The following is a 12,011-nucleotide window of genomic DNA, read 5'->3' as shown; positions in this document are numbered from 1 at the left end:
CAAGCCACATATAAGATATCCTGTGGACCCACATCTCCTCCAGCACTTCAGATTGCCAGTCTTGTTAACATTTGTCCCTTGTTATCAGGCTAGAATCAACTAGAGGTATCAGCATTTACGAACTGGTGCACTCTAAATTAATCAGTGTTTTGAAATAAGAAAATACATTTGATTATAAAAATAACTTTCACTATAGAAAATTCAGAAATATAGAAAAGCACCAAAAGAAAAAAATAGTAGCAGCTATAGTATATCAAGATTTCATATTCATTTAATGAAGGAATATTTACCCTATTACAAGGGCAGTCTACAACTGCAATTTATTTAAAGACCCTGGGTAAGACCAGATCAGATCTACCACTGAACATGGCCCTGCTAGTATTCTAACCTGTCAGCTTAGCATCCCCAAAGTGCCACTGCACTGTCCCAGGTGCCCAGGAAGCAGCAAGGCTCTAGCTAAAGATCAGAATTAAAAGCTGAAGATGTGCTTTGAAATTCATAACATCTCCCTTATGGGAGGTTCATGTTCTGTACAGTGGTTTCAATCTACGCCTCTTTTGATCTGGGAGGAAGAGACTGGAAGTTCTTATTAAACACTTAATAAAAGCAGGTTTTTTATTTTAAATCCATTTTCAGAAACTCCTTTGTAGCAATGTACTTCCTTTCAGCAGCAAAATGCTATTAAGGAGAACAAAAATGGTCTGCAGAACAACAAGGATATCATTACCAGACTGGGTGACTGAATGAAGGTGCTCCCCCAGGTGCGGAGACTCAGTTTCTAGGGGCACACTGTGCACTTTATATCCACTGGAAAAAGGGAATTGGTGAGCCAGCCCAGCATGAGCAGAGAGTGCTCACAGTGCACCTTCTGGTGACTGAATTTCAAATTCACTGACCTCCCAGTCTGGGCCAGGCACTGTGTTAGACAGTGAGAATTCAGAGAGAACACTGCACCTGCTCTCCATGGCATCGCCATCTCCTTGGGAAGACACAACCCAGGTGACTACGGAACAAGGAAGAATGAAGTAAGTGCGATTGTTAGCGACCATGGAGAATAGCAGAGACCTGAGTTAGACTTACAGGGACTGGATGTTCCTGATGGAAACAGTACAAGCTTTAAACAGGGCTCTAAAGGGAGATTAGACTACCTACAGGAAAAGCAGAAGGACAAACTTTTTGGCCAATACAATATTTTTAGAACAGCTAAACCAATTTATACTCCTAGGGTATGAGACTGTCTACTGTACCCACAGTTTAAAAATATTTACTCATTTTATAGATGAGAAATAATTTATCTGTCACTTAAAATGCTTTCTTGAAACTCTGAGACAGAAACCAGTCTCACAAAAACTCCATTTTAGTAAATTCAAACCATGCCAACAAAGTATTCAATTTTAATATCATAATTAAGAACCTGAGTTTAAGGTCCCAAAAGATGAATGAATTTCTAATAAGACTAGTTCAAAGCAACAGGAAAGACCCTCACTTCTGGGTGTTCAAACTGGGATTGAAGATACTGAGGGAAGCCCCCCAGCTTGATGCTGAGCATCAAGCCAGCCAACATCCTGGAAACCCCTGAGGAGGCACCCTGATTTGTGAACTTTCTGTCCCAGGCGGAGAGGAAAAGGTTAATGCAGGAAACAGAAGCAAGTTACAGTGCTTTCCTCTCTCCCTGCCATTGATGAAGGGCTGAACTATAACCTCAAAGTCATTTTTCTAAATCAAAAGGCACCAGGAAGCAAACTTAGTCACCCTCCAGTATCTTGTAAAAGAACTGCTCAGGCACAAGCGTTTGGACTTAAACTATGGTGTCCAACAAGGGGGTGCTGGTAAGTCAAAGGGTAACCCTCTCCTTCTCAGGATGAATTTCAACCTAGGTCCAGGAAAACTGAGATAAGAGAAGGCTGTACGTTCGCACAGGCTGAGTCCTCTCAGTGGCTGGTATGGACTTCGATGTCCTGGCTGCGGCAAGGGCGGGGCACACAGAAACCACCTCTGCATGCACAGGGGTTCAGACAGCAGGTGCTGCACACGTGGGTCCCCTCAGGATCTCATCTCAGTTCAAGCTCTGGAGTGTGGCCCTACAAGCTTGAAAACCTCATGTTATAAATGTACTCAAAGAATCTTTGGCCTCATGGAGCTCACTTCCACCAACCAAGGTCATAGAGTTGTACAAATCAGAATGCCAGTTTGTTAGGTACATGTTATATCTGCAAGTAGATGTCATGAGACACCAAATGATAATCAGAAAGTCTGACAAAAAGCATCAGGGGGGCAGGATCACCTGAGAGGTCTCTCCACTGAGGGTCACTGCAGACCCTGTGCATCCTGCCTGCAGTGGCCTTCATCTAGTTTATTTCTCGTCATCCTTCCGCACTCAGATCAAACACACCTTCCTCAAGACCCCCCCGCAACTCCCAGTGTGGGTTTCCCCACTGCTTACACATTTTCACTACCCCCTACAATTTTAAGTGCTTACAGCAATTTTCATTAAAAGACCATATCTGCTCTATTATTTTTTTTTCATTTCCCCTCAGAGCAGGAGCTATGCCTGCCACCTTGACCACTCTGCCCAATCTCCAGTGGATGCAGCACGTAGTAGGCACTCAAATAAGTGTGGAAGGGCGGGGAGAAGGAGTGCATAATGACTGCCTGTACACTACGACGAGAACAGCCTTCCGACGGGACCTGGAGTCCTTTTGCCAGATTCTCTCTCCCTTTGCACAAGATCAGAAATGGGCATGGCTGAAGTCTGCCCTACTCATGGTCCCTTTTCTGTGTTTCTACTGCTGACCAACCCTTCCCCCTGTCACGCTTGCTTTGGATATGCAATACCTTTGACTGGGTTACAGGTTAATCAGACTGGTCTAAGCACCTTTCTGTCTGCTAAAGCAGCTCTGTGTACCCTGGCCTAATCTATTTTATGGTCATTTATAGTTGAATCTCAGGGAGTAGCCTTACATCCAAGTTCGAGGGGTTCCCACTCTGCGAAGCCCCTGTGGTCACCACCCCACATGCCAGCATTAAGGACAGGAATGCTCCAAGATGCTTGCCAGCCAGGGGAGAAACAGAGCAACAGAGTGCGCATATGGCTGATGCCTGCTCATGCTTCCCACACACAGAAGCTAGAGATGACATTCTTACATGCTTCGGCTATTGTCTCAAGTATGATATTAATTTTGATAATTAAAAACAGAACCAGTACTGGCCTGGGAGTGTGGCTGAGACTGAGACCGTTTTGATCCCAGCTCTGACACTAACTTGCTGTCAGCAAGTCCCATTTTGTGCCGGCTTCCGTCAAATAATGAGTTGGCCTTGATGACCACCAGGGCCCCTTCCGGCCTTGACAATCTATTTTCCAGTGGTTATTTTTCTCTCTAAGAGCTCATCTCAGACTTGATAAACACCCAAAGATCAACCCAGCTGCTGGCAATGACTACCATACACTCGGGAGTCTGAGTTAAGCACCTATTTCTAAAGAAATCACTGCCACATCTTAGGATTTTCATGATTATAAATGAAATCATTCAAGAGAAAAGCAGATGTCCCTGGGACCTGACACCAGCTCACACAGCAGATTCTCTGACACAGATCTCAACATTTGTTAATCACAGGACGGAGGACTGAGACGTCTGGGAAATCTGGCTATGACCCAGCTCTCAGGGACTCTCTTCCTTCCATCTTCCGAGAAACAGGGTCCTTCTGGAAATTACTATCTATATATAAAATGTATATTATATATATATATATTTCTATATATAAAACAGTCAATTATGATTAAACATTTCCATGAGTATATAACTTCTACAATATTTGCAAAAAAACAGCACTTTTCTTCCCTATCCTTGATATTGGAAGTTCAGCGTCTTCACCTCAGCCCCCCAACACACAGATCCTGTCACTGGTGATAAATTCTCAAACAGGCGTTCAGTTGTAGTACAAACTCATTATGAATCTGTTTATAACCAAAAAAGCATCTCAATTTTAATTAGCTAATATGTTAAATTCAAAGTCATGTTTATGTTTAAACATTCTACAAACCCATCTTAGAAAATGGGCATGTCTGATGAGGCCCTTCCCTGTCTGAAAGGAAATTACTGAAAAGAACAGACATTCTGCTAAGGGGTTTGTACTCCAGAGACACATATTTGCTTCTGCTGCATCAACTGTGAATAGACTGAGCACAAGTGTGTGAATTTCAGAAGATTTCTTCAAGTAGGATGTTTATAAAAGAAAAAACCAACGAAAACCCTCGTATCTGAAGGCAGGCCCAGGAGCACCGCACTGCTTACCTCGAGCAGTAGGACTCCACGCCCAGGGCCTCCCGCACGCTGGCAACGTGCTGCTCCAGGGCCGAGCTCGCGGCAGTTGGAAGGGCCGCGCTGCCGCCCGTCTGGGGGTCACTGGGGCTTCCCACTGTGCTGTCTCCCAGGTAGTGCTCATGAAACTTCAGAATTCCTGAAATGAGACAGGCACAGCCAACGTTACACCTGCCTGGGGTGTAAGGGGACGGGAAGGTGGAGGGCAGGGGGCAACAAGGTCACAGCTATGTGACCAGGAGGTCAAAGACAACGAGCACGCTGTCCTCCAAATCATGGGAAGAAATCCTAAAATCTAGGTCTTTCAGAATTCTGATCAGTACCATTTTTACAATTTTCACTATCAGGGCTGGTACATGAAAACAGGGAATTCAAGACAGGGCTTTTGCTTTTGATGATACATATTCAGAAGCGCCGGGGCTGATGACTCGTTCACATCAGTTCACGTATTTTAAAACAGATGCGTCTCAGAAGCAGCAACCAGGGAAACTTCCCTTTGAGGAATGGTGCGTGAGCATGCCAAAGGTATATTCTCCCCAGAAGATGCACTCCTGACAAAAACTGTAACTAGCCAAATATAGACCTTTCGTATCACAAAAGCAAAGCAAAATAAACACGCAGAATTAAGGCCAGATAAAAACATTTTAAACCATCTTTAAATAAGACCAACTGGTCAATGGTCATTAATGGATTAAAGAAGCAAAAAACGATGGCTGTATGAAACCGAAGGCAGTCTGCAGTGGTGTTCTGGCAATAAACACAGGACATATTCTTAAATGGTAATGAGGTGTGTTGGCCCTAGAAAATGCTGGTCCTCTCTGATTGGATTAAAGCCCCAATGAAAGCTTCAGAGTCTAATTAAGAGCAAAGAGAAACGGAAAGAGAAACAATAGGAGCCTCATTATACATGACTCATTATTACAGGGATTTGGATATGCCACCTGTCAAATCATGTCCCCAAAACATAACCACCATGGAGAGAAAGAACGTGCTCAATGCCTCCATCATCAGCTGTATCGTCGTAAGTACCAGGGCCCTCCGCAGGCTGGGATACAGAGATTTAGCCTACTGTGTCTGACACTCACCAAGTCACCACAGACATCACAACTCAAAACCGCTAGCATATAAAGGTCAGAGGCAAGAATGTTCTTTATGGGAAGCCTATGGAAACGTGGAATTAAGGGGAAAATTACAAAGAGTAATTTGAGGCATGGAATGTATAAGCATTTTCAGAATGTAATCAGAACCCAAGAAGCACCTCAGAGCTGTCATCCAGCAATCATTTTTTAAATTAAAGGGACAGAGAGGTAATCAAGAAAAGCTTGTCAGTTTGCCTTGGCAGTTGAACGTTTTGAAATTGGCTTACAGATATCCAAGAAGCTCATTCTTCAAGATTCCCAATTATAAGATCCACTTCCCCAGTCAATAAACTCTAATTGGATCTGGTGTGTCTCCAACATGGTAAAACCATCAGCATTTTATTATGCAAAAAATATGGCCCTAACAGCTAATTAGTGGTTCTGTACTTAGCGAAGCTGTTAAAGTCTGAACATTTAATCCTGATTTAATCAAAGGGGATTTTTATTTCTGAAACAGATTAACAAATGAACTGGTTAAAAATGGGTTTTGCTAAACTCAGAAATTTCAAGCATGAGACTTCATTGATATACTGTGATAGAGTTGCCATCACCATTTCAGTCTCTTTAACTGGACCACAACAAAGGGTCACAATTATTAAATCATATCTAGAAAGAACCTGTTAGGACTTTGATCGCTTTATTAGCTAATGAACAACAGTTGCCTAAAAACAGGGCTGCTGGTGACATTAATCCTCCTGTTCTTAGTCTTCCTTGATAAATGCTTCCACATTCACCAGCAAGGAGCTGTGATTTCTTGGGGGAATGAAAGAGCTGGGCTGTCTTATTAATTGAATGCCCCACCACCAGCTACCCACTGAGGTTGAGGTTTCGCTGAAAGCCAACATTAGCTCCTGGATCTGATCTATGGTAACGTATCTCTCCCACCTCTGTTCATTAGACTTTCACAGTCTGCTGTCTTAATTGCCCTGTTCCCAAGGAAAGAGATCTTACCTGCCCCAGGAGCAAGCAGCCAGCTGTACAGGTAGCCCGCCGCCAGGGAGTAGTAAAGCACAAGTCCCCTCTGGCCGTTAACCATCTCTAAGATCTGATCGATAGTGACCGGGGAGTAGGGGTCAGAGTCCTGCTGTCCTGTTTGCCGTTCCACCAGGAGATCTGCAAATGCCCTCGTCCGTCCTCTTTCTGCCACAGCCAGAGCTTCATCATGATGGCCTAGGAGACAAAGGGATAGGCTGGGAGTCCACAGGGAGTGTGCTTATCAGAGATGGCCACCAGGTCCAGACAGCCCGGGCAGGTGGAAGCCCCACGGCCTCTGCACACCAACACGCAGCAGACTCTCAGTCAGACTGTCAAGTGCACCCCTGCCCCCGAGGCCGCATGCAGGGACCACTCTTCTCAAAGGCCCAGGTTCAGATCCCGCACTCCTGAAAGCTGCTGGGCGTCCCTGTCTGACAGCTAGCTCAGGAGAGCTGCTTACAGCATCCATCCTCAGCCTTGCCACTCTCCCTCCTCACCCCGAGTTGCTCCAGGCCTCCTGTCTTCTGACCCCATCCTCTCGGCTCACTGGACCTGATGTTCTGCTCTCTGGTTACCCTCTCACTTTCCTGCTCAGCCTGGTTCTGATTTGGTCGTGACAGTTGATCCCTCTGGGACATGGCTTCTGACCATCTTTCTATTTCTCCTCGATGCAGCTCCTCCGTACATCACATTGACCAGCCCCGTTTCCACATTTCCCACCAAATTATACCTCTGTGTCCTTACACATGCTGGTCTATCTGCTGGAGTGCCTTTTCCTCCGTCACTTGAAACAAGGGCTCCTGACAGCTGTCCTGCCTATCTCAACGACTAAATGAGGCCCTACACGTGGAGATGCCTGGTAGGCAGCATTCAAAGCACAGTGTATATATAAGTGACATTATAATTGCTGGGAGTTTATACCTTATTCCATTCCTGGGTCCCATACACTTGCTTCTTGTCTCTTCTAGTTCCCACGGGCAAAGGGTTCAAACCTCTGAGGTCTCTAATTCTTTGAAATCGCTTCTCTCTCCAATTTTTCCTCAGTCTTTTGATCCAACCTCTAAACCCACTTTGTCTAAGAAACTAATCTGTAATCTAGTGTAAAAGTTAATGCACAAAAATGAGAGCATAAAAGATGCAGCAACATCCTTTCAAGTGAAGATTGTTAGAAGAAACACAATGCAGAGGATTTACTTGCAATCGTGAATGTACAATGGAAGAGCTGCTAGAACGAAGGTCCAGAGAGAGAGCAGGCAGAGGGGGGAGACCAGACGCCACAGCTCCAAGAGCACTGCGAGGATGCCCCGCTTCCTGCAGTCCGTGCATCAGCAGATAAGTGGGGATTTACATGTATGTATGCAAATGTCTCCTCTTACTCTATTAAGTTATTAACTGGAACAGCAGGGACAATTTCTGTACACACTGGAAAATTGGCCCCAAAGTGCTAGACAGACTGAACACTGTGATTATAACAGATAATAAACTGTAATCCCAGGCAATGAGCACAGTTAATAGACACATTTTTTTAAGGGGAAGTTTGAGTATTCATATATATATATAAAGCAAAGGACAGGTTATTGGTGAGGCCTTAACAACCAACTTGAAAGACATTGTTAATTCCAATGGACACCTACTTAACCCAACTTCTGGGCTGTGGAAAATGGTCTGCAGAGATAGGCAGGCCTGAGGAGAAGCAGAGCTGGAATCAGGTGGCTGCCACAGTTAAGCCAGGTAAGGGGAGGGGGTGCTGCCCCAATTCAGCGTGGCACACCAGCCTGGGAGAGTTGTCACTGACAGTGCCACAGCCACGGGGCAGGCAGCACACATATTTACTGGACAGCAGCATTAAAGGAGGTGTGGCAGGGAACCAGGGAAGAGGCCAGTGCCTTCTCAGGCGCCTGCCCCCACGTGCCGATGGGCAGAGGGAACCTGGTGGGAGCACCTGCTTCAGGCACCCTGTCTCTAGGACACCCCTCTGGCTCCTGGGTCTGCCTGCCAAGCCTCTGTCTCCACAACCAAATCACAGCCTCCTGGACCCCCAACTTCCATCTGCTGATGAACTAGAGCTTCCAGAGGTCAGGAGCTGGGCCCTCTTGACCGGCACGTGGCACTCCATTTGTTGGATGTATGAACGAATCTTCAAAGGCTAGGTTGTGGTTGTGGCTTCAGTTCTGCCGTGACAACAAATTGTATTTCATCACGGTGCTCACTAAGCGACTCAGACACAGGGTGCACGCTCGGGGTGGAAACCCCACTGCTCGCTCTCACCGAGGCTGACGAGCACTCGCTGCAAGGCCTGGTAGGAGGACGTCTGCAGGTCGAAGAGGGAGAGCTTGTAGTCTGTGCTCAGCTGCGCCTCGTGTCGGATCGTCTCAAACAAGGCTGATGCCCGGTAGAGCTGCAAAGGGGTAAAGAGAACATTATCCATCTTCCAGAAACTACGGGCCAGCCCTTCCCTGACTAAAGACCACTGCTGCTCACATCTTGCTATGCCATGGGAAAGCTGTTTTCAGAGTCTCCATTTCCAGACCTGAAAAGGGATCAGTTGGATCATACTTGGTAAATTACAGTTTGTGTAATCAATTTTTGACAGACAAGGGGATCTAAAAGACAAGGGTAATAGACTCCTAGTCTGAAAGTTGTGAAAAAAGATCAGCTATTAATGCAATCAAGTCCTGATTTTGATTAAAACAAACGAAAAGCCTCTGCTCTTGTCATCAAGCCACTGTAATTCACCACCCCATGCCTCACAGTGCAGAAGGGCTGGGATGGGAGTGGGAGGGGCAAGCTGGAGACGCCTGAGGTTGGGGGGGGCGGTGGAGGGGGGCGAGGAGGGGGTGAGCCGTGAGGACAGCTGTGCTCTCAGGAGGAGGAGGGGGCTTTGTGCAGGCTGTTCCAAACCAGATGTTGCTCTCCACAGCCGTGCTCCAAGAACGTGTCCACCAGACACACAACGCTCCTAAGGAGACACTGTCCTGCTGCTCTCACGGCTTTTCTGTCAGTGGGACCATGAGGCTTTTCTCTGATACTTATAGGAGGAAACAGTATCAAAGTTTAAATTTATGCAAATGTAAAGAACAGAATTCTAAGACTAAGGGACTGAGACCAGGAGAGAGGAACGTACTCCCAACCCTGCCACGAATTTGCTGGGGGACTTTCAGCAAGACTCGGAGCCTCAGCTTCTTCTCTGTAAAGGGATGGTTATCACTCTAGCTCACAGGGTTATTCAGGAATACACTCAGTCAGTGGAAGTACTTTGAAAACTATAAATCACTGTATCAATAAAAACTTTAATATCTGAAACCAGAAAACAGAGGACTAATTCTTTACATTGTAAAATGCCATAACATCCCAGGATGCTATGGCACAAGTTCAGGCACATCATGTCCTCAATCCCAGGAGCACCTCAGATGGGAGCCTGTATTCACCAATCCTGGGCCCCTTTGCTAGCACAGCGCCCTCCATGGTAAGGGCTGCCTCAGCGGCTGAGCATGTGATTTTCAAAGCCATCTCACAACTCCTGCAACCCGACAGAGGGATCTTTGACTAGAGACCACTCCAGGGATCTTTCTAATTTCCAGAGCCAGCCTAAGAGGAGTTTTCTCTTCAACTGTTGGTTGAACATATGCAGAAACATGAACTCTGCGTATGTGTGTGTGTGAGAGAGAGACAGAGGGAGGGAGGGAGGGAGAGAGCAAGAGAGAGAGAGAGGGAGAGGGAGAAGGGAAAGAGTCATCTAGTGATATAATTAGAAACCTACAAAGACAGTAAATCCAATAATTATGAATTCTTGGATTAATTCTGTCAAAAAATGTATATGATGTCATATTAAGGTTTTATGAGGAAAAGCAGCACATAATACAAGAATCCCAAAGAAATTATTGAGAAATCTATCACACAAGTGGACAAGTCTTTACTATGGTTCAACACATCTGGGCTGATACAGGCTAGATATCTTGTACATCAACCCAAGAGCACAAGTCAACACTTTCTGACAAATGTCATCACTGCTAGGATAGTAATCTCAAGGTCTTCCACACTTCTAGAAACAAAATCTACTCAGAAAAGGGTTCTCCTGCTCACCTGATGTTGGGCCTCCTCCAGATTCCCGCTCGCCCAGAGGGAGAGGCCAAGACCATGGCGAATCTTGGCTTCATCTTCTCTTCGGCCCAGCTGCTCTGCTAACCTTAAACCTGAATTCAGAGAGAGAAATTTTGAGGACGTATAGAAGACAGACAATTCCACCCTGCCAAGGAGTTCTAGAGGGTAATTCTGCCTCGGGTGGATATAAAGATTGTCAGCAACACAGCGAGATAAAATGCAGGACAAGAGCAGACTCAGCCAAGGCAGAGTAAGTATTCTTTTCAAATTCTGTGTTAGTAGCAACCTTTCCAGGTCACTCCAAGATGACCCAGCAAGAGCTCAGGCGATGGCTATCAGCAGGAGACAGGCTTGCAGGGCAGGCAGAAACACCGAAGCAAACAGAACCCAACTGGCTGCCCTCCCCACTGTGAAATCCCTAGCTTTGCAAATGAAAACTCCAGGCCTATAAATGTATCGAACCCAATTCTCTGGCTGGCAGCAGTGCTTCTGACAGCTCCACAGTCAAGCACAGAAGCCCAGCTCAGATCTCTCCTATCACCTGGGCACAGCATCCAATCAGCATTGACAGGAGACACATCGGATGTCCTCTGGAAGCAGAATGCTCGCACCGCCTGACCCTGCCTTCTGTTACTGATGCCACTGGAGCACTTCACATCCAATCTGCTTTTCCTTTAAGGCTGAGACTTCGATGTGCCTCAGTGGGGATGCAGAACAAGTGCTTTGGTGAGTCAAAAGCTTTAGATGAGACTGGCCTCATTCTACTGGCCTTCGGATAGGCACCAGCAGTTTGGGGCACTTACTCACAGCAAGCTTCTGGATTTCAGGACACTGGCAACCTCCAGGGCTTTGAGCAAGTCAAATCTGAAGGCAACCTTTTATTGTGTGGGTCACTAAGCAGTTCTCAGCATCACTCTGCCCTTGTTACCCTGCTCTCTGTACTGAGAAGTCAGCTTGTGCCGAGATGGCAGGAAGGCCCCCGTGCTACAACTGTACACACAAAGGAAGGACTTCCTCTTTATAATCTGCATCAGGGTGAGTGGGAATCTGCCCCTGAGCATGCTGGGTGCACTGAGTTTCAGACTTCTGGAAAAGAATCGAGTCAGTTGAGAGCCTAATAAAAGTGAGATTTGGGTTCAAGCTCCATAAAATATCATGTATCTCAAAAAGCACATAACTCAGAAAACTTAGCAACAGCATTTTACGTTTAAATCATGTCACTGGGTAACAAAAACAATATGTACTTGCAAATTATTCACATTTTAAAATACTTCATAGAGTAGGAACAGAAATCAAAGAAATGGTTCTTGGGTGAAAACCAGGAGGAGGCTGGTTGTTTTAACCTTCAACCAGCTAGCCCTATTCACTCTTCGGGATTGCTCTCCTTGCTAGGCCGGGGCCTCTGAGCTGGAAGTTCACTGTGGCAGCCTCTCCAGAAGGTATGTTCTGTGCAAGCAGGGACTTGACCATGCTCCCT

General features: G+C 46.0%; 1 protein-coding gene across 1 annotated transcript in view; it reads right to left on the bottom strand.

Annotated features, from left to right (window-relative positions):
- TTC28 (tetratricopeptide repeat domain 28) overlaps positions 1-12,011 on the bottom strand; it is a 588,080-nt gene that overhangs the window by 78,811 nt on the left and 497,258 nt on the right. Inside the window, 4 exon segments of the mRNA XM_027566429.1 lie at positions 4,293-4,458; positions 6,410-6,628; positions 8,702-8,831; positions 10,517-10,626. Coding sequence (XP_027422230.1) covers positions 4,293-4,458; positions 6,410-6,628; positions 8,702-8,831; positions 10,517-10,626 — 625 coding nt within the window.

The sequence above is a fragment of the Bos indicus x Bos taurus genome, chromosome 17 (genome assembly GCF_003369695.1).
Source record: "Bos indicus x Bos taurus breed Angus x Brahman F1 hybrid chromosome 17, Bos_hybrid_MaternalHap_v2.0, whole genome shotgun sequence".
Classification (NCBI taxonomy): Eukaryota; Metazoa; Chordata; class Mammalia; order Artiodactyla; family Bovidae; genus Bos; species Bos indicus x Bos taurus.
Note: the sequence above shows the minus strand (reverse complement) of the source record. Positions and strands in the feature narration are given on the sequence as shown.